Source organism: Bufo gargarizans, chromosome 11 (genome assembly GCF_014858855.1).
Source record: "Bufo gargarizans isolate SCDJY-AF-19 chromosome 11, ASM1485885v1, whole genome shotgun sequence".
NCBI lineage: Eukaryota > Metazoa > Chordata > Amphibia > Anura > Bufonidae > Bufo > Bufo gargarizans.
In genome coordinates, this window is record NC_058090.1 from 90,295,575 (window position 1) to 90,320,073 (window position 24,499).

General features: G+C 43.8%; 1 protein-coding gene across 1 annotated transcript; it reads right to left on the reverse strand.

The window, feature by feature from the left end:
- Positions 1-9,272: 9,272 nt before the first annotated feature.
- Positions 9,273-24,218, reverse strand: LOC122921928 (bcl2-associated agonist of cell death-like). Its single transcript, XM_044272262.1, has 5 exons — positions 24,063-24,218; positions 18,166-18,313; positions 16,870-17,045; positions 11,483-11,633; positions 9,273-10,063 (listed from the first exon to the last, which is right to left on the reverse strand). Exons 2-4 carry the CDS (start codon positions 18,311-18,313, stop codon positions 11,508-11,510), a joined length of 450 nt encoding a protein of 149 aa, XP_044128197.1. The 5' UTR covers positions 24,063-24,218; the 3' UTR covers positions 9,273-10,063; positions 11,483-11,507.
- Positions 24,219-24,499: the final 281 nt, after the last annotated feature.

The window sequence follows — 24,499 nt, forward strand, 5'->3', positions numbered from 1 at the left end:
ACGCTCCCAAATGTATCCCTAAACAGACCAAACTGCATCGCACGTAAGGGGGCACGCTCCCAAATGTATCACTAAACGGACCAAACTGCATCGCACTGTAAGGGGCACGCTCCCACATGTATCCCTAAACAGACCAAACTGCATCGCACGTAAGGGGCACGCTCCCAAATGTATCCCTAAACAGACCAAACTGCATCGCACTGTAAGGGGCACGCTCCCAAATGTATCCCTAAACAGACCAAACTGCATCGCACTGTAAGGGGCACGCTCCCACATGTATCCCTAAACAGACCAAACTGCATCGCATGTAAGGGGCACGCTCCCAAATGTATCCCTAAACAGACCAAACTGCATCGCACGTAAGGGGCACGCTCCCAAATGTATCCCTAAACAGACCAAACTGCATCGCACGTAAGGGGCACGCTCCCAAATGTATCCCTAAACAGACCAAACTGCATCGCAGGTAAGGGGCACGCTCCCAAATGTATCCCTAAACAGACCAAACTGCATCGCACGTAAGGGGCACGCTCCCACCTATATCCCTAAACAGACCAAACTGCATCGCACGTAAGGGGCACGCTCCCAAATGTATCCCTAAACAGACCAAACTGCATCGCACGTAAGGGGCACGCTCCCACCTGTATCCCTAAACAGACCAAACTGCATCGCACGTAAGGGGCACGCTCCCAAATGTATCCCTAAACAGACCAAACTGCATCGCACGTAAGGGGCACGCTCCCAAATGTATCCCTAAACAGACCAAACTGCATCGCACGTAAGGGGCACGCTCCCAAATGTATCCCTAAACAGACCAAACTGCATCTTACGTAAGGGGCACGCTCCCAAATGTATCCCTAAACAGACCAAACTGCATCACACTGTAAGGGGCACGCTCCCACCTGTAACCCTAAACAGACCAAATTGCATCGCACGTAAGGGGCACGCTCCCAAATGTATCCCTAAACAGACCAAACTACATCGCACGTAAGGGGCACGCTCCCACATGCATCCCAAAAAAGACCAAACTCATACACACACTCACCACATACATGGACATATATACTGTATATAAATCATTACCTGTGACTATACCTTTCCTGTAGACATGTCTGGTCCTCACAGGCAGCCTGGAGAAGTAGGTGCCATCCAGGGACAACAGTGGAGGGGTTATTCTGTAATCTACTATGGGGGCGGGGCATCGTAGAGCTCTGTGTGCTGCTCTACAGTCACATGTCATAGTACTGGCGTCAGTTCAGTCCTTCCACCACTAGGTGTCGCTGGAACTCTGAGGTATAAATACAGCTTTTTTCAGCGTCGCAGCCATTTTGTGTTTTTATGTGGAGAGGGTTAGTTCTCACAGCGGTGTGGGCGCAAGATGGGAGTAGAAAACCTGTTCGTAGTGGACGTAGGCGCCGCCACACAGCTGAATGAGGAGAGTTCTGTAGGATAGAGCACATCACAGTGGAAAGGTCGTGTTTGTGAGGGAGCTAAGGCTTAGTTCTGTGAGGTGGATTTTACCTCAGGTTAGAATGTGGCTGGCAGGGCTGTGAGTGAAGCAGGCAGAGGAGTTCAGGTGTTCACAAAGTGTTCAATGATTCAGTAGAAATGGAAAATAGTGTATAAAAGCTGGTTCGGGGGGCACTCGGCTGGAGAGGAGCTGCTGGTATAATAGCAAAAAGGAGGAAGAAAGTGCAGGGTGCACGGCCCATACCTGTGTCTATATCGCAGACACTGTACAAGCGATAGTCGCTGCAGGAGATCAACCAAAAAATAATAGAGAACAAATAATATTAAAAATTAAAACGATAAAAAATATGAAAAATATGAAACAAAATGGATCTAAGGCTGTTGATAAAAATTACATATATATGTAAAAATAAATAAATATATATCTCGTATTGAGTCACTCAAGCAATAAATCTTATTCCTCTCTTATTGTAGTGCTGATAATATTTTTCCTGGGATAAAAAATTCCTATTTGCGATGTCCGCAGTATCCCCAGCGTCGCGATGTCCGCAGTATCCCCGGCTTCGCGATGTCCGCAGTATCCCCAGCTTTGCGATGTCCGCAGTATCCCCAGCTTCGCAATGTCGGCAGTATCCCCCAGCTTCGCGATGTCCGCAGTATCCCCAGCTTCGCGATGTCCGCAGTATCCCCAGCTTCGCGGTGTCCGCAGTATCCCCAGCTTCGCGATGTCCGCAGTATCCCCAGCTTTGCGATGTCCGCAGTATCCCCAGCTTCGCAATGTCGGCAGTATCCCCCAGCTTCGCGATGTCCGCAGTATCCCCAGCTTCGCAATGTCGGCAGTATCCCCCAGCTTCGCGATGTCCGCAGTATCCCCAGCTTCGCGATGTCCGCAGTATCCCCAGCTTCGCAATGTCGGCAGTATCCCCCAGCTTCGCGATGTCCGCAGTATCCCCAGCTTCGCAATGTCGGCAGTATCCCCCAGCTTCGCGATGTCCGCAGTATCCCCAGCTTCGCGATGTCCGCAGTATCCCCAGCTTCGCGGTGTCCGCAGTATCCCCAGCTTCGCGGTGTCCGCAGTATCCCCGGCTTCGCGGTGTCCGCAGTATCCCCAGCGTCGCGATCTCAGCAGTATCCCCAGCTTCGCGATGTCCGCAGTATCCCCAGCTTCGCAATGTCGGCAGTATCCCCCAGCTTCGCGATGTCCGCAGTATCCCCAGCTTCGCGATGTCCGCAGTATCCCCAGCTTCGCGATGTCCGCAGTATCCCCAGCTTCGCCATGTCCGCAGTATCCCCGGCTTCGCGATGTCCGCAGTACCCCGGCTTCGCGATGTCCGCAGTACCCCTAGCTTCGCGATGTCCGCAGTATCTCCAGGCTCGCGGTATTCCTGGCTGTACTCTTCGGCTCTTAATGCTCCTTCCACACTGGCCTGCAGTAAATGTTTCGATAGTACTTTTAAAGGGGAGCTTACTCATCATCTGGGGAAGGGGGGGGGGTATTCCCCCCAAAAAGAGGGGCTGCAGCAAAAAGGTGGACTGGATTTTTTCCCACTTTATAGATCTGGTGTCTTCTTACTGCATAATAAGTAGATATACATTGGTAATAAAGATGTTATAGAGTAAGAATAGAGGTCTGCCTGTGGCTAATGCAGATAAGAGAAAAGAACAGAGGTACTGAAAGGAGCTTATCAGATAAAGGAGCTTATCAAATGACGTATTTGCGTTTATAGTGGGGCTATATATATATGTAACTGTAAAAAGAATTGATATAGTTTTGGGCTTGCTGATGGTTTCCTTACATAGAATAAATCAATAGGGAAAATAGGTAGGTTTTTGGACTTGCTGATGGTTAACCTGTTCAACATACGCGTGTTCTAGGTACTTGATATCTTCTGGGTTCCATAAACAAAATATCACTTATTTTCTCCCAATATTATCATAAGTACCTAGAACACGCGTATGTTGGTGTGATGCGACTATTATCTAAGTTGGTGTAGAGGGGACCATAGTAATAAGGCATGTGCCGAAAAAGGAAGAATACGCATGTTTTGAGCTTGCTGATGGTTTCCTTTTTGAGTGTGTTATCGGGGTTGTACATAAATACTTGCTGATGGTTTCCTTTTTGTAGAGATATTATCTGAATTGTGTCAAAATGCCATCCCTTCTACATAGAAATCTAAAATATATTATTAACCCGTAGAGGAACCGCGCCGTACATGTACGGCGCTACCGGATGTGACTTAAGGACCAGTGCCGTACATGACTTGAGGACCAGCGCCGTGCGAGGTCCTCCGAGCTCTGGGTGAAAATCGCGGGGGGGACCGGAGCACGATGGCTGCTCTTACCGACAGGCAGCCATGCCGGGTAAGGGCAGCTTCGGCTATTTCAGCCCCCTGCAGCTCCGTGCGCTGCGATTGGCAGGTCAGTTAAGACGGCACATCGCAGCGCCGGAAGCACAAATAAGCTGCGGGTCAGGGGGAGGTGGCCGGTGCTGAACTGGTCAGCACCGGTCACCTCCGAGGTGAGGCAGGGGACACCAGTGTTTTGGGTCCCCGACCAGCGCTGCCAGTTTTTTCCTGCTCTGCACCACTTTTTCTGCGTGCGAGCTGTGAACGCCAAGTGCTGATCAGTCCGTACTTCACTGCTCAGCACCTGGGCTCTTTTTTTTTGGCGCAGATATATATATATTTTTTTTAAGAAGTAATAGTTAGAATCATACACATATATGTTGATTTTTAGCTAGTGTCCTTTTTTTGTATCTGCAGTAAGTTTTTATACTGCAGTGTCTGCACGAACGCACCAAAAGTCCGCTTGCGTGCGTTCTGCAGCCCTGAGCACTAATAAGTAGCTTTTTTTTTTTTACTGGTCGCTATTGTGCTCATTTTTTATAAATTTTTTTGGTGTAAAAAGTACTTTTAGTGTTAGAAATCAATTTTAGTTAGGTAGTGTTAGTGTCGATTTTTGCCCGCACATAATATCTGTGTGCGTGCGTGCGTCCTCTGACCGGTCTGCTCAGTTTACCGTGCCCTTTTTTTTCTTTTGTGTAGTTATATCTATATAAATCTCCATATACATATATATAGAATAAAATTTTAGTTAGGTAGTGTTAGTGTAGGTTTGTGCATTCATCCAGCAAATTTTTTATTTTATTTTATTTTTCTACTCTTTTCTCTATATTTCAAATATATAACAAGCCCCTTTACGGGTGAAAGCGCTACATACACACCCCATACTAAATAAAGGTTTACACATTTCACACAAAACACCCCAATGAAATAAAAATGGCCCGTCCGTCCCAACGAGTTTACTCAGGTGAAGAGGCATACGCCATCATTGCCTCTGATACTGAGTCGGCCAGTGAGGGAGAAGAGGATGCCACTTTCCTCTACTCATCTAACCCCTCATCATCATCCACTGATGTGAGGGACCCTCTAGAAGGTGACCCCACATGGACCCCACCCCCTGAGGATTATCAGCCCCAAATTCCAGATTTTGTGGGCAACTCCGGAATACAGATAGACAGTGCGGGCTTCACAGAACAAGATTTTTTCAAAATCTTCTTCTCTGAAGATTTTGTAAATGTAATGGTGGCCCAAACCAATTTGTACGCCTAACAATTTATAGCTCAGAACCCTACCTCGCCATACACTAGACCCCTAGGATGGACCCCATTGGGGACTCGTGCTGCATATGGGCGTAGTAAAGAAGCCAAACGTCAGACAATATTGGAGTTCGGACATTTTCTATCAGACTCCAATTTACAGTCAGACCATGACCCGGAAAACATTTTGAGTCAATTCGGAAATTCCTACACTACAATGAGAATACACAGTGTCTACCCCAAAATAACCCGACATTTGACCGACTGTTCAAGGTGAGGCCCGTCCTTAACCACTTCAGCACCAAGTTTGCTGAGGTGTACACCCCTGATAAAAATGTCAGTGTAGATGAGTCCCTGTTACTTTTCAAAGGGAGGGTTAGATTCCGCTAGTACCTGCCTAGCAAACGGGCGAGGTATGGCATACAAATATACAAACTCTGTGAGAGTATCTCCGGGAACACCCACAAGTTCCGCGTTTATGAAGGGAAAGATTCCAGGATAGAACCCCCCATCCTAGGAGATAGTGAGAAGATCGTGTGGGACTTGCTGCACCCACTGCTGGATAAGGGTTACCACCTCTATGTGGATAACTATTATACCAGCATACCCATATTCAGGTCCTTAACTGCCAGGAAGTACTGTGGCTTGCGGCACGGTGCGCAAAAATCAGAGCGGCCTCCCTAGATCCCTGGTAGGGCAACCACTGAGAATGGGTGAAAGTAGGGCTCTCCTCCATGAGAACATGCTGGAGGTTAAGTTCAAGGACAAGAGGGATGTCCCTTGTACTGACCACCGTTCACACCAACGCGAGCTCCCCTGCCCCTGTACGAGGTACCACTACCACTGTCCCCAAACCAGTTTGCATCCTGGACTACAATAAGCACATGGGAAGGGGTGGATCTTTCAGATCAAGTTCTGAAGCCCTACAGTGCCACAGGAAAAACAAAAGGGTGGTACAATAAGCTGGCCGTACACATTGTACAGATGGCAATGTGCAAGGCGTACGTGCTATTTCAATCTGCAGGCCACACGAGGAACTTTTCCTCCAGTTCCAAGAGGTGGTTATCAAGGCCCTAATTTTTCAAAGCCAGGCCGGGGAGGGTCCCAGTACTTCAGGAAGTCATAGTGCCCGTGTCGTACCAGGGCAACATTTTCCAGGTCAAGAGCCCCAGACAGCAAGGAAGGGAAGGACCCAAAAAAGATGCAGAGTGTGTTCCAAAAGGGGGATAAGGAAATACCCCATTTACCACTGAGAAACCTGCCCTGTGCATGCAGGAGTGTTTTAGAATCTACCACTCTATTAGTTTCATCTTTGATGTACCCTGTAATTTTACCACCTTATACTTCTGATTTAGTCCGCATAGCTTACATATCCACTTTTCACTAACCACTACATATTTATTTCTATGAAACACCTGTTAGGTCAAAAGTACCCTTTCCACCACTTAAAATGTCCGTACGGGGGTGCTCTTTCCGAAATGGGGTCACTTCTTGGGGGTTTTAATGTCTGAGGACCCCAGGAATTTATTTAATGCGACATGGCACCTCAAAAACATGTCTTCCAATTCAGGCCTGTCAGCAAAATTCATATTTTGCCGTTTGTCTGCTGTGCGCCCATACAACAGGCTACAAGCACATTTGGGGTGTTTGCAAAAAGGGGAGAAAATGGGGAACATATTCTGGGGTGCATTTTCTCCTTTAACCCCTTGTGAAAGTGAAAAATTGTGGTTTGCTAGTATTTTTTCAATTTTACAAATGTGTGCTTTGAAATGCTGTCACAAGTGTTTCTGTCTTCTGTGAGGCACCATTTTGCTAAAAAGTACCCTTTCCACCACTTAAAATGTTCGTACGGGGGGGGGCTCTTTCCGGAATGGGGTCACTTCTTGTGGTTTTTAATTTCTGGGGACCTCAGGAAGTTTTTTCAATGCGACATGCCAGCTAAAATCCATGTCTGTCAATTCAGGCCTGCAAAAACCATATTTTGAACTTTGCTTCTAGAGGCCTGCAGTGCGCCCATACAGCAGGCTACGAGCACATATGGGGTGTTCACAAAATGGGGAACATATACTGGGGTGCATTTTCTCCTTTAACCCCTTGTGAAAGTGAAAAATTGGGGTCTGCTAGTAATTTTTCATTTTTACAAATGTGTGCTTTGAAATGCTGTCACAAGTGTTTCTGCCTTCTATGAGGCACCTGTTTGCTAAAAAGTACCCTTTCCACCACTTAAAATGTCCGTACGGGGGTGCTGTTTCCGGAATGGGGTCACTTCTTGTGGTTTTTCATTTCTGGGGACCTCAGGAAATGTTTTTAATGCGACATGGCAGCTAAAATCCATGTCTGCCAATTCAGGCCTGCAAAAACCATATTTTGCACTTTGCCTCTAGAGGCCTGCAGTGCGCCCATACAGCAGGCTACGGGCACATATGGGGTGTTTCCTGAATGGGGAACATATACTGGGGTGAAATTTCTCCTTTAACCCCTTGTGAAAGTGAAAGATTGGGGTCTGCTAGTAATTTTTCATTTTTACAAATGTGTGCTTTGAAATGCTGTCACAAGTGTTTCTGCCTTCTGTGAGGCACCTGTTTGCTAAAAAGTACCCTTTCCACCACTTAAAATGTCCGTATGGGGGTGCTCTTTCCGAAATGACTATGGCGCCCTTTTTATTCACTCCCTCCAATCAAGGAATAGTTTTAATCTAAATTGAATAAAGCTGTTTAATGATATAATAGTAGGTGTTAATTAATTGTTAGTTCTGATTGTCAACGCAATCTTCTTGAGTTTAACCCTTGAGTGCAGTGATTGGATGTGTAAATAGTAGGAAATCATTTCAAAAGAATAGTGTATCAGATATAAAAGGGGGGTTGATTGAAAAAAAGTGGTTATTTGAAAAAAGAGGTTGTTTGAAATAGTTTATAATAAAAATAACTAAAAATATGATAAAAATAAAAAGGATAAGGATAAGAAGTACAGGTAATATTGTGTGAAATGTACCTTTAATGATGTTAAGGAGAAGTCATGTATAGGGGAATACTGCAATAATGGTATGTATATAAGTGCTGATAGCTGTAGACAGAAAGTCATGGAAGATTCACCAGCCTGTAAGGTGTCTATGAATTATAGTCAATGTATATAATACTGTATATAGTGGCGTCATATTACTCATTAACTAGTGATTACTGTGTAGAAGTGTCTCTTTACTGATAGTCTATCCAGCAATAAATCTATACCTCTCTCCTTTTCTGACTCGGTGAGTCAGTTAGAATTTGAGCACCTTGTTTGACGGTAGACGGGTGAGCATCTATATTACATTGTGTTTACATGAACTTCTAATTCCCTGAACATTTATATTTTCTCTGTAAATTTTTTTCACCAATACCATATGTCATAAATGCCTTATATGTGGGGTCCAACCTCTGGGATTTTCACTGATCCTGAAAACGGGTGGCTGCTGAGAAAACCTGCATTCTCCGCCAAGAAAAGATCGGACACCCCATTCTCGGGACCGATGGTCCCCACTGAACAGATAACCGTATAAACTTCTCAAACTTCCTTTCAAACTTCTGCATGAAGTGATGCTTCCTAATCCTCATCACTCAGAACCCTTGAGAGAAGCCAATATTGGTCATCAAATGATCCAATGCACCTACCTGCTGGATTGTAAAATTGATGTGATCGTAGAAGTCCTCCTGGCGATAGATGGCATACGTGTCATCATTAGTGTTGATCACGAATATTCGAATTTCAAATTTTTATCGCGAATATAGGTACTTCGAAAATTCGCAAATATTTCAAAAAATAGTTATATATATATTCGTAATTTCGAATATTCAAATTTTTCCCCCCTTTTTTTTTTTTTATCAGTACACATGATCCCTCCCTGCTTCTAGCTTGTGGGCCAATAAGAAGGCTGCAATATTCTTGACTTTAGGAGTAGTAGTGTTTGCGAATTTTGCTCTATATTTGTTTTTTTCGAATATTCGCTATATTGCTATATATTCTTGTTTTAGAATATTACGAGAATTCGAAAAAACAAATTTATAGCAATATAGCGAATATTTGAAAAAAAACAAATATAGAGCAATTTAGCTAATATAGTGCGGGTGTGTTGCGGGTGAATGGAGCCTTAACGATTTGTTATGCTGAACGTGGCCGCCATTTAGTTTTAGAATCCCCAGAAAAACAGGAAAAAAAAGATAAAAATACAATCTTAACAAACTTGATTATTTTATTAGATTTGAATCAGCACAATGAGCCATAGCTCCATTTATAGAACTTTCACATTGGCTTTCCATTTGCGAGATCCGTCATGGGGCTCTCGCAAGCAGTTCCAAAACGGATCAGTTTTGCCCTAATACATTCTGAATAGAAAAGGATCCGCTCAGAAGGCATCAGTTTGCCTCCGATCAGTCACCACTCCGCTCTGGAGGCCGCCTGCAGCAGTTTTACTGTCCTATCCCGGGATGCGGAGCGAGACACAATAGAAAACGGATCCATCCCCCCATTGACTTTCAATGGAGTTCCTGACAGATCTGTCTCGGCTATAGAAGACATAATACAACCGGATCCGTTCATGACGGATGCATGCGGTTGTATTATTGTGACGGAAGCAGTTTTTACGGATCTGTGAAAGTAACCTAAGTATGTTCATGATAGAAATGAAACTAGCTGCTTCCAATGCTGTACAAAATAACCACATTCCTCCTTGCGTTAAAATAATTTCGGAGGTCAGCCTGTGAAACAAAATGATAATAAAAAACACCTCACAAGTCACATTTCATTGTTCTGTGCTCCCCTTATAAAATCTGCTTTGTTCGTTTTAAAATGCTAAAAAATATTAAATATGAATAGTGGCACATTGGAAAAGTTTAGAGTATATTCTCGTGGGATGCCCACTTCTTGCAAGACTCCATGCAGATAAATTCCTCTCAGTAGTGCAGTCCATCTTCTAGTAATGCCTACGAGGGACAGTAGTGAAGAGCATAGAAACCTCTGTTGCAGCTGCAAAAAGAGAAATTAATATATGATGCAAAAGTTGTGTAATTTCTGAACTTACTTACAATAGAAGTCAATGGGGACAGATCCATTTACATTGACACAATATTGGATCCGTCCCCCATTGACTTTCAATGTAAAGTCAGGACGGATCCGTTTGACTTACACTTAAAAAATTATGGGGGACTAAGTGTATGCAAACGGTTCCGTACTGAACAGATACCATTGTTTGCATTTATAGGTGCGGGTCCGTCTGTGCAGATACCAGACGGATCCGCACCTAATGCAGGTGTGAAAGTAGCCTTAGGCTACTTTCACACTGGCGTTTTGGCTTTCCGTTTGTGAGATCCGTTCAGGGCATCCGTTCAGTCACCATTCCGCTTTGGAGAGGGACACAAAAACGCTTCTTGCAGCGTTTTGGTGTCCGTCTGATGAAACTGATCCAAACTGAGGGCTAGTTTTTTGTGGGATTTGGTGACATTTTCATTGATACCATTTTGCGGTATATAAGATTTTTTTTGATCGTTTGATAGTATGTTTTTTTAGGAGGCACAGCGACCCAAAAAAATGGGCATAGTTTATTTTTAAAAGCTCAATTGACAGGGTAAGTCATGTCAATCTTTTATAAAGCAGGTCGTTACAGACGCAGAGATTCCAAATAGGTCTTAATTATTTTTTCAGTTTTACACAATAAAAGCTTTTTTGAAAACAAAATCATATTTGTGTTGCAATTTTCCAAGAGCCATATTTTTTTTATTTTTCCATCTATGGTCTTGTGTGAGGGCTCATTTTCATCGATATCATTTTAGAGTACATACAATTTTTGATATTATGTATGTTTTTTTTTTATGGTTCTCACCTGACCATGTGATTTTTTTTATGGAGCCAGTCGTTACGGACGCGGCGATACCTATTCTATGTTTTCATTTTTCTTTTTTTTTCCAATAGTAAATAGCTTGATGCGGAAAGGGGGCTTTTTTTTCACTTCAAACTTATTTTTATTTTTGTAGAACACTTTTTACCTTTTGTCCCATTAGGGAATTTAAACAATGCACTACAATTACACTGAGAGTTGCCTATGGGACCCAGCTGGTCACTGGACATCATAGGCTTCCATAGTTGGCAGGGTCAGAGGCCCTACTAAGGGAAGCCGATGAGGTCAGGAAGGAAGCTCCCTCCCTCTGTAAACTCCGGCATCTAAGGGATTAATCAGCTGTCATTGGAGTTTTCAGTAATGCCGATAAATACAGCAGGGGCCTATCTCTGATTGGGAAACCACAGCTCCTGTGCCCGCCCGATCAGTGTGCCGTGCATGTTCGGGGACGGTCAGGAAGGGGTTAAAACTGTACTCCATGCTAAAAAAAAAAACAACCCACCCAATACCATTGACAGTGCACGTAAATGACAACTGAGGAGAAGCATTACCTTACTGCGCTCCACCGGACCAGGTTTAATTCTTCTCGCTCTCTGATTCGCTTTTGTCTTTCCATCGTAACAAACTAAAAAACATTTCCCGTAAACTCTTGTTTCTGGTCATCTCAGCAGCTGCATTTGCACTTTTAGGACGAGGAAGACCCTGGGGATTATTTATAGAGTTCAAGACTTAGTGAAGAAATGGTATTACACGACCAGATCACAGTAACATTTTGAAGTAAGCATATTATGTTGTATGCCTTTCAGTCTATTCTTAAACAGAATTCAAAACAACTAAAGAAGGTGACTTTCAAAAATATTGTTATATTAAAAGGGTATCGGTGTATATATATACCACGATATAGTGCAAGGAGACATGCGAGTACTTGAATTTCCTAAAGGGGAGTATTCGCCCCCAACAAGAAATCCACAGTAACAAGATAGAAAGAAAAGGGGTCTCGTTTTTTCTATATCTGTAGAGTTTCAGTGGCACACAATCCTTGGGACAACCATTGACACTTTTTTTTGTGTATCGGGAGGGCCTCAGCGGCACCCACCTTTTTGGGATAACGGCTGACACTCTCTACGTAGCTATCTTTCCCTTGTTAGGGTTCCCTCGATTAGGGATTAACAGGGACTGGATAGTATTAGGTTCGGGGACAGGGAACCTCCACCATCAGGGGGTCGCCCTGGGCTGAGCAGTCTATAGGGCAACTAGGGTGAGATTTTTCTGCTCTTTTCCCCTGTTTTCCTTTTCTTTCTATCTTGTTACTATGGATTTCTTGTTGGGGGCGAATACTCCCCTTTAGGAAATTCAAGTACTCGCATGTCTCCTTGCACTATATAGTGGTATATATATACCGATACCCTTTTGATATAACAACATAGTATTTTTAAAAGTCACCTTCTTTAGTTGTTTTGAATTTTCTTTGATACTTTGGTGACAGTAATATCCTAGTATTAATCTCAATGATTGTTAATGTATTCTTAAACAGGCCTGGCACCTCTCCTGACATGTCTGCTTTAGTAACTACATGCATTCCCCATAAAAAACAATTCTAACACATCTTCTCTTAGTTCTCGGTATTGTGCGGTTACGCTTATTGCTCTTGTACTGTACAAATAAACTGACAAATGGATGCTACCATTCTCCTGGTTTATGCGGAGTGTCGCTACAAAATCTGACACCATACAATCAGTGCTGACGACAGGGTAAAGTACCAGCCAGAGGAATCGTATCAACTAGTTTTCAATGTAGTCGTATATTTCCAGGAGGAATAACAGATGGACAGCACTAAGAAATTCCAACCAACTATGCTCTGGAGGGAATGCAAGATACGTCAGGAGAGCTGGCCAATCTTTTTTGAGTTGCACATCACATAAGAAAGTGTTAAATTCAATATTCAGTATTATGGCAAGGTAAGTGTGAATAACGGAACTACCTCTGTGGCAGCATCTTGCCTTTGCTACAAAGGGGCCTATAAACTAGACGATCGGGAGAGGTGGGCTCAAACTGCATAAACTGTATGTGCTGGCTGCAGTGTTTGCAGATATATCACTGCTGACAGGTCAGGTGGTGGCAGACGAAACAGCCCCCTGAAATATTACAGACTCCTAAGTATGAGGCCACAGCATTTTTTAATAGCTCATATTAGCCGAATGGCACAATGGGGGAGGCTTACTGGAATCTGGCTTAATTTGCACCAAAAAATAAAAACTGCCATACTCGCCTTGCAGCACACAGTAAGTGTTTTAGATGCTTAGACAGGCTTACAATGGGTTAACAGACACCAAAACTGTACATTCATTTTGGTGCAAAATAAGCCCAAAAGGTGGTTTAACAATGCACTAAATTTATGATTCACCATGAGCCATGGTGATCAATTTAGCGCATCTTTGGTCTGCGTATGAAGATAGGATCTGTAAATCTGTCCCCAATATTTTTTGTACCAGTTGGGTTAATGGTAAGGGGGATGATATGATGTCAATTCACCAAAACCAAAGACATAACTGTAGTCCTTAAAGGGGTTTTCCCCATCTCAGACAATGGGGGAATATCACTAGGAATATGACACATGTCTTGTAAACGCAGCTGGCAAAGTGAAGGAGGGCGCACCGCTCGGCTATTTACGTTGGCCCCATAGAAGTGAATGGAAGCAGTGGCTGCACAAGCGCGGTGCACGCCCATTCATTTCTATAGGGATTCCTGGTCATTTTTGGATTGGCACAAAAAGATGTTACAATATCCTGAGACCTGTGAAAGGTAGACACTACTTTGGGTAAAAAACTGGTGTCTAGTTTAACTACTAACTTATCCTCAAAAATTCTAAGGAATGGTTAATAAATAGATAAAAGCTTGTAGTTCGCAGACCCATCTTGCCAAAGATATCCCTTTATCCTGGTTATTTCTTTGAAAATACACTGGTGATGTAGAGGAGGGTGGGATTTAACCCCTTAAGGACTCAGCCCTATTTCACCTTACGGACTTGGGCATTTTTTGCAAATCTGACCAGTGTCACTTTTTAAGTGCTGATAACTTTAAAACCCTTTGACTTATCCAGGCCATTCTGAGATAGTTTTTTCGTCACATATTGTACTTCATGACACTGGTAAAATGAAGTAAAATATAAAATAAAAAATTTACCAATTTTTTTTAAAAAAATTCAATTTTCCAAGTTTCAATTTCTCTACTTCTATAAAACATAGTAATACCTCCAAAAATAGTTATTACTTTACATTCCCCATATGTCTACTTCATGTTAGGATCATTTTGGGAATGATACTTAATTTTTTGGGGATGTTACAAGGCTTAAAAGTTTAGAAGCAAATCTTGAAATTTTTCAGGTCTGAAGTCACTTTGCGAGGCTTACATAATAGAAACCACCCAAAAATGACCCCATTCTATAAACTACCCCCCTCAAGGTATTCAAAACTGATTTTACAACTGTGTTAACCCTTTAGGTGTTCCACAAGAATTAATGGAAAATAGAGATACAATTTCAAAATTTCACATTTTGGGCAGATTTTCCTTAAATTTTTTTTTTCCAGTTACAAAGCAAGGGTTAACAGCCAAACCAAACTCAGTATTTATGGCCCTGATTCTGTAGTTTACAGAAACACCCCATATGTGGTCGTAAACTACTGTACGGGCACACGGCAGGGGGCAGAAGGAAAGGAATGCCATACGGTTTTTGGAAGGCAGGTTTTGCTGGACTGTTTTTTTTGACACCATGTCCCATTTGAAGCCTCCCTGATGCACCAGTAGAAACTCCAAAAAAGTTACCCCATTTTAGAAACTACGGGATAGGGTGGCAGTCTTGTTGGTACTAGTTTAGGGTACATATGATTTTTGGTTGCTCTATATTACACTTTTTGTGAGGCAAGGTAACAAGAAATAGCTGTTTTGGCACAGTCTTTTTTTTATTTTTTTATTTACAACATTCATCTGACAGGTTAGATCATGTGATATTTTTATAGACCAGGTTGTCACGGACGTGGCGATACCTAATATGTATACTTTTTTTTATTTATGTAAGTTTTACACAATGATTTCTTTTTTGAAGCAAAAAAAAATCATGTTTTAGTGTTTCCATAGTCTGAGAGCCATAATTTTTTCAGTTTTTTGGAGATTACCTTAGGTAGGGTATGATTTTTGCAGGATGAGATGACTGTTTTATTGGCACTATTATGGGGTGCGTGTGACTTTTTGATTGCTTGCTATTACACTTTTTGTGATGTAAGGTGACAAAAAATGGTTTATTTAGCACAGTTTTTTACGGTGTTCATCTGAGGGGTTAGGTCATGTGATATTTTTATAGCGTCGGACGATACGAACGCGGCGATACCAAATACTTTTTTTTTTATGTAAGTTTTACACAATAACAGCTTTTTTAAAACCAAAAAAATTATGTTTTAGTGACTCCATATTCTGAGAGCCATAGTTTTTTTCAGTTTTTGGGCGATTGTCTCAGGTAGGGGCTCATTTTTTGGGGGATGAGGTGACGGTTAGATTGGTACTATTTTGGTGGGCAAACGCCTTTTTGATCGCTTGCTGTTGTACTTTTTGTGATGTAAGGTGACAAAAAAAGGTTTATTTAGCACAGTTTTAATTTTTTTATGTTTTACAGTGTTCATCTGAGGGGTTAGGTCATGTGATATGTATATAGAGCTGGTCGATACGGACGCGGCGATACCTAATATGTATACTTCCCCCCCCCCCCTATTTTTTACCAATTTTTTTTAACTTTATTTTGGGGAAAAGTACGCTTTTGTTTATTTTTGCTTGAAACTTAATTTTTTGGGGGAAAACTTTATTTTTTTGTCCCACTTTGGGACTTGAACTTTTGGGGGTCTAATCCTTTACAATGCAATCTAATACTTCTGTATTGGAATGCATTGGCTGTATGAGTAATACTGTGTGTATTACTCATACAGCTTCCAGCCTGTGAGATCCAGGGGGCTGGATCTCACAGGCTCGTCACCGGAAGGCAGTGCGCTGCCTTCCATGCCATCGGGTCCCCCCTACAGCTGCATGGGGACCGATGGCACCTCCGATCACCCCCGCAACCACAGGTAAAAGCCGCAAACCGCAGGTCTGAATTGACCTGCGTTTTGCGGCGATCGCCGATACGGAGGGGTCACATGACTCCCCCCCCCCCCCCGGCATTGTGACAGGATGCCCGCTAAATGATTTCAGCAGGCATCCTGTTCCTATTAACCCCCGCCGCGCTGCAATGTAATTTTAAACTTAGGACTTACCGGTACGTCCTGAGTCCTTAAGGACTCAGCAAACATGGCGTACCAGTACGTCCTAAGTCCTTAAGGGGTTAAACCTCCCTATGTTTTTCCTGTCCTATCAGAGGAGGTCAGTCTCAGGATGTGCTGTCAGAGATGACTGGGGAAAAGAGTCCGTGACAGACTCCCTTTAAGCTGACTATACACGATCAGTAACTGCTGCCAGACAGCTTTTCTTTTAGATAGTTGTTTTGTAACTATTACTATCATTTTATTTGGGCATTTATCTCTATCATACTAATGTATAAAAGGCGGGCTGGGTTGCCAACCACTCACTTCTTCTCTGACTGGATGCAATGCTCACAAGTTGTAATCACTTCAATCGAGCAGTGGCAGATTAAAGCATACAATGCAAACTGTGACTGCTGAGGCATGGCTTCTCAGCCTGCCTCTCATCTCTTTTGTATGAAATATTCTAATAAATGTGCTGTTTCTACCTGTAAACTGTACTCTTGATATACAGCGCCATGGAATTAATGGCATTTTCAAATAAATAATAATAATTACACTTGTGCGGTGATATCACTGTGACTATTATTCCTGCACCGTTTTGTCACATCGGTCATTACACTTGTGTGAAATTTTCCATATGAAGCTGTGATTACCGTGAAGCTTTGGTCAAATTCATCACTCATTCTTCTCAGCTCTCGTCCATACCGAGCAGCAACCATTAGGGAAGATGGAGCAGAGCGGGAACGTGAGCGGAACTGGTTGAGCTCTCCCACGTGGTCCATCTCCTGTGCCTCTGAGGCAGATTCTGTCCGAGTGCGAGGTTCTTTTCCTGTAAAAGAGAACCAAAAAAAAGGGATGATATGGCATTGTCACTGCCAGATCTCTGAGAAGCTCTGACAGACGTTCTTCAGTACCTCTTGCTTGAGGTTCTTTTGTTTTTGTTTTGTTTTGTCATCTCCTTTCCCTCTCAGCTGTCATCTAGTTGCACTGATTGCATCCCTTTATATCCCCTCCCATACTGCATCACTTTGCGGTTTATACAACTTCCTGGATTGTGCTCACTGCTAGATGCTGCAACTGCTGGTTCCTCAGATAATTCTGTTCCTTTTTTTGTGTTTTCCTGTTGGCTTGATCCTAGGTGACCCTGACTCCCTCCGTATTAAGTGTAGGGAGCCGGTGGTCGTGTCCCCTCACTATTATAGGGTTTTCAGGTGTCACACAGTCTAGGTACGAGGGCATGCAATTATCTATCATAAAGATCTTTGCATGGGCTGAGCAGTCAGGGAAAGCTCTAGGGCTTTTATAGGGCTCACCCTTATGTTCCTTAGTTTGGGATCAAGTCAGTCTGATCTTTATTTGTATCTTCTAGTTTTCTGCAACACCATCCGTGACAGGCATATATAATAATTAACAGTTAGATAAAAATGTAGTAAAGAGATGTATGAGTCAAGCAGACCCACCGCTATTGTAAACTAGAGGGCTAATACAATCCCTACCCCATCCCAGGAGTATACTGAAGTCACCCAATACTTTGGAGTTTTGCAGTAAAATCAGACCAGTTTGGGAATCCAACAGGCCTGCTCCATTGGTCTGCCTGCTCAGTCAGCCCAAAATCAAAGAAATTAGGGAGGTACATTCACCCACGTTGCTGATTTCCTGTAGGTTTCTAATGGCTCAACCACATAGCGTGTACCTCGCAACTGTATGAGCCACAGCGGGCTCCAAATAAACTAAGGACTGCATTGCTTAAAGGATCTACATTGTTAATGGCAGCGTGGTATTGCAGGTGATGAGCAGCCTTTAACAATACAGAGCTATTAAACAGTGCAGTCCTAATTTTAATTAGACACTTCTGCTTTAATGCAGCACGGCCAAGCCTTGTGGTCCTACCCTAAAGCGGTGGGTAAAGCATGGTTACGTTATATAGTGCAGAAAGCAAACAGAATTACCTTTGCCCCGTCTCAGGTTTGGAGAACTCCGATGTCCTTTTGCTCCTCTATAGGATGGAGGATTTGTTCCTAGGAGGGCTGCACCTTGCTCCTCGTTTGGTGGGAACTCCGCTATGGAAAACACTGGGGATGGAGGAGAGTCTGCCATCTGTATTACCAGGAAACAAGATGACAAAGATCTTATGTGCAACTTCTCACCACGTATGTAAGATAGAAGCTGGACCAGGTCTGTCTAAGCTCTGTGAAGAGTGAACAAAAATGTCTCAAGGTAGAAAAGGGGGTAGAACATGAGCGAACGCATCTGAGCTAACCAAGGAAAACTGACCGTATATATTGTCGTACACTATAGACATCATGAAGATTATTCACCATTCAGATGCATTGTTCCAAAAGGAAAAATAGTCTTCTGGTCACACAAATTCGGAAAGCTAGCATACATAAAAGACTGAGAGCCCCAAAACAAAAATCAATATAGGTTCCCCATTATGGTGTTGGGGATAGGTCAATATCAGATTGGTGGGGGTCCAGCCCGCCGCTGATCAGCTGTTTGAAGAGGCCATGGCACTCCAGTGAGCTCTGCACAGTATAGTGGCTTAGTATTGCAGGTCACTGATGAACGCAATGTCACTGGCCTAGGAAGAGGCTGCAGCGCTCACCGGAGTACTATGGCCTCTTCAAACAGGTGATCGGGGAGGTGCTGGGAGTTAGACCCCCAATGATCATACATTGATGATCTATCCTGAGTAGGGATGCGCGAAACTTCAGTTTTTTAAGTTCAAGTTTGAGTTTACGTTGAATTGCATTATGGATTCTGTTACCACGGAACATAATGCAATTCAAGGACGAAATGCATAATGGAAAATCGCACGGATCCGTTATGCTGGCCAAAGACTTCTATTATGATGGAGTGCATAACGGAATTCCGTCCTTGAATTGTATTATGGTCCGCAGTAACGGAATACATGACGCAATTCACCATATACTCAAACCCGAACTTCGGTCATCCCTAATCCTGAGAATAGCCCATCATTACCAAGACTGCCGAGAACTATAACCCCTTTACCCAACCTTGCATCCCACCTGCCAAAAAAACACCAACAATTTTATTTCTTGGGAGGAGGTCGGTCACAGCTTTATTAAAAAGGCATACATTTTTTCCAACCATCAACATTATTTCAACATAAAAAACAGCATATTGAGTGTTTAAAGAAGTGGTATGCCGGACCACCGGACTCCCGATGACGAAGCCAGTTTGACCTGGCGATACGCGTATATTACCTACAAACCATGCCCCGATTCTCCTATTTGATAAGTATTTGCATTTTTTGATGCCTTATTCATGCATTATGTACTATGACGGCGTATATGTTTCCATTTAGAAATTGGTGGGGGACCTACTAAAAGGAATGACAATAATGGACCAGATTAGAATGCCCATAGAGAATAATGGACCAGAGTGGAATGCCCATAGATAATAATGGACCAGAGTGGAATGCCCATAGATAATAATGGACCAGAGTGGAATGCCCATAAAGAATAATGGACCAGAGTGGAATGCTCTTAGAGAATAATGGACCAGAGTGGAATGCTCATAGAGAATAATGAACCAGAGTGGAATGCCCAAAGAGAATAATGGACCAGAGTGGAATGCTCATAGAGAATAATGGACCAGAGTGGAATGCCCATAGAGAATAATGGACCAGAGTGGAATGCTCATAGAGAATAATGGACCAGAGTGGAATGCCCATAGAGAATAATGGACCAGAGTGGAATGCCCATAGAGAATAATGGACCAGAGTGGAATGCTCATAGAGAATAATGGACCAGAGTGGAATGCCCAAAGAGAATAATGGACCAGAGTGGAATGCCCATAGAGAATAATGGACCAGAGTGGAATGCCCATAGAGAATAATGGACCAGAGTGGAATGCCCATAGAGAATAATGGACCAGAGTGGAATGCTCATAGAGAATAATGGACCAGAGTGGAATGCCCAAAGAGAATAATGGACCAGAGTGGAATGCCCATAGAGAATAATGGACCAGAGTGGAATGCTCATAGAGAATAATGGACCAGAGTGGAATGCCCATAGAGAAGAATGGACCAGAGTGGAATGCCCATAGAGAAGAATGGACCAGAGTGGAATGCCCATAAAGAATAATGGACCAGAGTGGAATGCTCAAAGAGAATAATGGACCAGAGTGGAATGCTCATAGAGAATAATGGACCAGAGTGGAATGCCCATAGAGAATAAAGGACCAGAGTGGAATGCCCATAAAGAATAATGGACCAGAGTGGAATGCTCTTAGAGAATAATGGACCAGAGTGGAATGCCCATAGAGAATAATGGACCAGAGTGGAATGCTCTTAGAGAATAATGGACCAGAGTGGAATGCTCATAGAGAATAATGGACCAGAGTGGAATGCCCATAGAGAATAATGGACCAGAGTGGAATGCCCATAGAGAATAATGGACCAGAGTGGAATGCCCAAAGAGAATAATGGACCAGAGTGGAATGCCCATAGAGAATAATGGACCAGAGTGGAATGCCCATAGAGAATAATGGACCAGAGTGGAATGCCCATAGAGAATAATGGACCAGAGTGGAATGCCCATAGAGAATAATGGACCAGAGTGGAATGCCCATAGAGAATAATGGACCAGAGTGGAATGCTCATAGAGAATAATGGACCAGAGTGGAATGCCCAAAGAGAATAATGGACCAGAGTGGAATGCCCATAGAGAATAATGGACCAGAGTGGAATGCCCATAGAGAATAATGGACCAGAGTGGAATGCCCATAGAGAATAATGAACCAGAGTGGAATGCCCAAAGAGAATAATGGACCAGAGTGGAATGCTCATAGAGAATAATGGACCAGAGTGGAATGCCCATAGAGAATAATGGACCAGAGTGGAATGCTCATAGAGAATAATGGACCAGAGTGGAATGCCCATAGAGAATAATGGACCAGAGTGGAATGCTCAAGAGAATAATGGACCAGAGTGGAATGCTCATAGAGAGTAATGGACCAGAGTGGAATGCCCATAGAGAATAAAGGACCAGAGTGGAATGCCCATAAAGAATAATGGACCAGAGTGGAATGCTCTTAGAGAATAATGGACCAGAGTGGAATGCCCATAGAGAATAATGGACCAGAGTGGAATGCTCTTAGAGAATAATGGACCAGAGTGGAATGCTCATAGAGAATAATGGACCAGAGTGGAATGCCCATAGAGAATAATGGACCAGAGTGGAATGCCCATAGAGAATAATGGACCAGAGTGGAATGCCCATAGAGAATAATGGACCAGAGTGGAATGCCCATAGAGAATAATGGACCAGAGTGGAATGCTCATAGAGAATAATGGACCAGAGTGGAATGCTCATAGAGAATAATGGACCAGAGTGGAATGCCCATAGAGAATAATGGACCAGAGTGGAATGCCCATAGAGAATAATGGACCAGAGTGGAATGCCCATAGAGAATAATGGACCAGAGTGGAATGCTCATAGAGAATAATGGACCAGAGTGGAATGCCCATAGATAATAATGGATCAGAGTGGAATGCCCATAGAGAATAATGGACCAGAGTGGAATGCTCATAGAGAATAATGGACCAGAGTGGAATGCCCATAGAGAATAATGGACCAGAGTGGAATGCCCATAGAGAATAATGGACCAGAGTGGAATGCTCATAGAGAATAATGGACCAGTGTGGAATGCCCATAGAGAAGAATGGACCAGAGTGGAATGCCCATAGAGAATAATGGACCAGAGTGGAATGCCCATAGAGAAGAATGGACCAGAGTGGAATGCCCATAGAGAATAATGGACCAGAGCGGAATGCCCATAGAGAATAATGGATCAGAGTGGAATGCCCATAGAGAAGAATGGACCAGAGTGGAATGCCCATAGAGAAGAATGGACCAGAGTGGAATGCCCATAGAGAATAATGGACCAGAGCGGAATGCCCATAGAGAATAATGGATCAGAGTGGAATGCCCATAGAGAAGAATGGACCAGAGTGGAATGCCTATAGAGAAGAATGGATCAGAGTGGAATGCCCACCCACTCTGGCGTCGGAAGATCCACAAGAACCACCAGCAGAACCTCTGGAAGAGCAGGTGCCACCGAAACTGCTCTGGTCTGACTGACCCCGCGGGACGACCGACTGGCTTAAAGGGAACCTGTCACCGGGATTTTAGGTATAGAGCTGAGAACATGGGTTGCTAGAGGGCCACTAGCACATCCGCAATACCTAGTCCCCATAGCTCTGTGTGCTTTTATTGTTTTAAAAAAACGATTTGATACATATGCAAATTAACATAAAAGAGTCATATCTTACTTGTGTGACCAAGTGATCATTTTCAAGCTCTGACTCATCTCAGGTTAATTTGCATATGTATCAAATCTTTTTTTTTTACACAATAAAAGCACACAGAGCTATGGGGACTGGATATTGCGGATGTGCTAGTGGCCATCTAGCAACCCATGTCCTCAGCTCTATACACAAATTCCCGGTGACAGGTTCCCTTTAAGGAACAGGCTCCCACCACTTGCTGCGACAATGAGATTCCGACCTGCCAGAGCTGGAGGAACTCAGTTCAGACGTCGATGGCGAACGCCAACGGGAAGATCTGGAACAGGTAGAACACCTGCTGTGGCGGGAAGATCTGGAACGGTGCCTGTGTTTCGGGGTAGCATTAGGGCGCCGCCTATGACGACTGACACTTATAGAGGACAAACAAGATCGGAAACCCAGCATGGGACAGGTAGCTGTGTGCTGCTGATTTACAGCAGAAGCTTGTAACAGCATTGTAGAGAGGCCACCAGCAGGTGGCGCTGTAATGCACTGAATAACAGCAGGAGGAGCAGAAAGCTGAAGGGGGGAACAGATCATTGGGGAGATGGCTCTTCAGGAGCTGAAAAAAAGGGGGTTAGTCAGCACCTCCCAGTGCGCAGGTGCACGCCACCATGGCAAAGACCTAGAGGAAAAAAAGAGACAATGCAGCAGCACCTTGCAAATCAGATAAAGTACAATAATGCCAAAAATTATAGTGCTAATGCTACGCTTATTTATAAAGTGAGATGCTTGGCCAATGCATTTTGTACAAAACCATCTGAGCCCGTCTGCCCAACGTCAAGGCGATCTCTGTTAGACGGGTCCTAACACTAAATACTACCTGTTATGCGCCATAATGGCCAAGCATCTTACTTTATAAATAAGCATAGCATTAGCACTATAATTTTTATCTGATTTGCAGGGTGCTGCTGCATTGTCTCTTTTTTTCTTCAGGAGCTGAGGCGTTATTATTGTCCATATTTGTGGGGCAGCACTGTGGAGGTAAGGAGCAGGCACAGAGCACCAGGGGGCACACAACATGGGACCGGAAGCACACGCTAGGAACAGCGCCCTCATTTAACAGGGGAGAAACCATTCCTGAATTATTTTGAAGTGAGAAAGGGGGGGCCACACCACTTGCAGCTACAGGATTCAGTACACTTTGTCCACACCCCACCCTGTCCCCGCTCAAGTCTCTGCAGTCAGAGATCTCCTCCTTATGCAGTCTGGTGTCTATCCAATCTTGCACAACCCCTTCAACACAGCTCCCCTATAAAAATCCTTAAAACATGAAGGTGATCAATAACTTGTGCGGGTGTTCACATCTGCAAGTAAAGATCCTGCTAAACGTTCACCTGGTAAAAGGATGGTCCCCATAGTAGTCAATGACATCAGTCTCCTTCTATGACAGACCAGCAATAACAGCAGAGATGTGGACCGGACACAGTGTGGCACAATGCTCACAGGCCCCTGTACTGACCACACACCTGTCAGCCCCTATCCTATAGTCCTGGCTGAGCCTGTCACACCAGTCCCGCAGGCTGTACAAACCTGTGCAGGAAATAGAAGCTTCTCCCGCAGATCTCTGCTTCCCCCGGCTCACCGACTCCTTATCTCCTCCCCCACAAGCTGTGTTTACTTTTCTCTTTCCTTCCGGGTTTCTCTCACAATATCCGCCCCGTGGCTCAGTTTCCCGGGTAATGGTTCCCTGCCGCCGCCAATTAGAGCTCTGAGCTTCACCAAGCACCTCCCATCTAACTCCCACGTGACATGTAAACAGTCGGTAACCATAACAACAGGGTAGCAGTCTGAATGCAGACAGTTAAAGGAGGTCATGTGATCTGACTGGAAGGGGAGAAAAAAACACTGCAGAGCTTTGGAGGGAATTGCGAGATGCAGGAAGACTGAGGAGATCACACCAGGACACAGACGTGTTCTGTAGAAGTGGAGAACTGTGTATGAGAGGACTGTTGAGGGGGGTAGGGTTG

Excerpts from the sequence above, each read along its gene's own strand:
- LOC122921928 (XM_044272262.1), bottom strand. The coding sequence starts at position 18,313 with ATGGCAGACTCTCCTCCATCCCCAGTGTTTTCCATAGCGGAGTTCCCA. Across the intron at positions 17,046-18,165 it reads AAACCTGAGACGGGGCAAAG|GAAAAGAACCTCGCACTCGG; the intron begins GTAATTCTGTTT and ends TCTCTTTTACAG. Across the intron at positions 11,634-16,869 it reads AATTTGACCAAAGCTTCACG|GGTCTTCCTCGTCCTAAAAG; the intron begins GTAATCACAGCT and ends AATAATCCCCAG.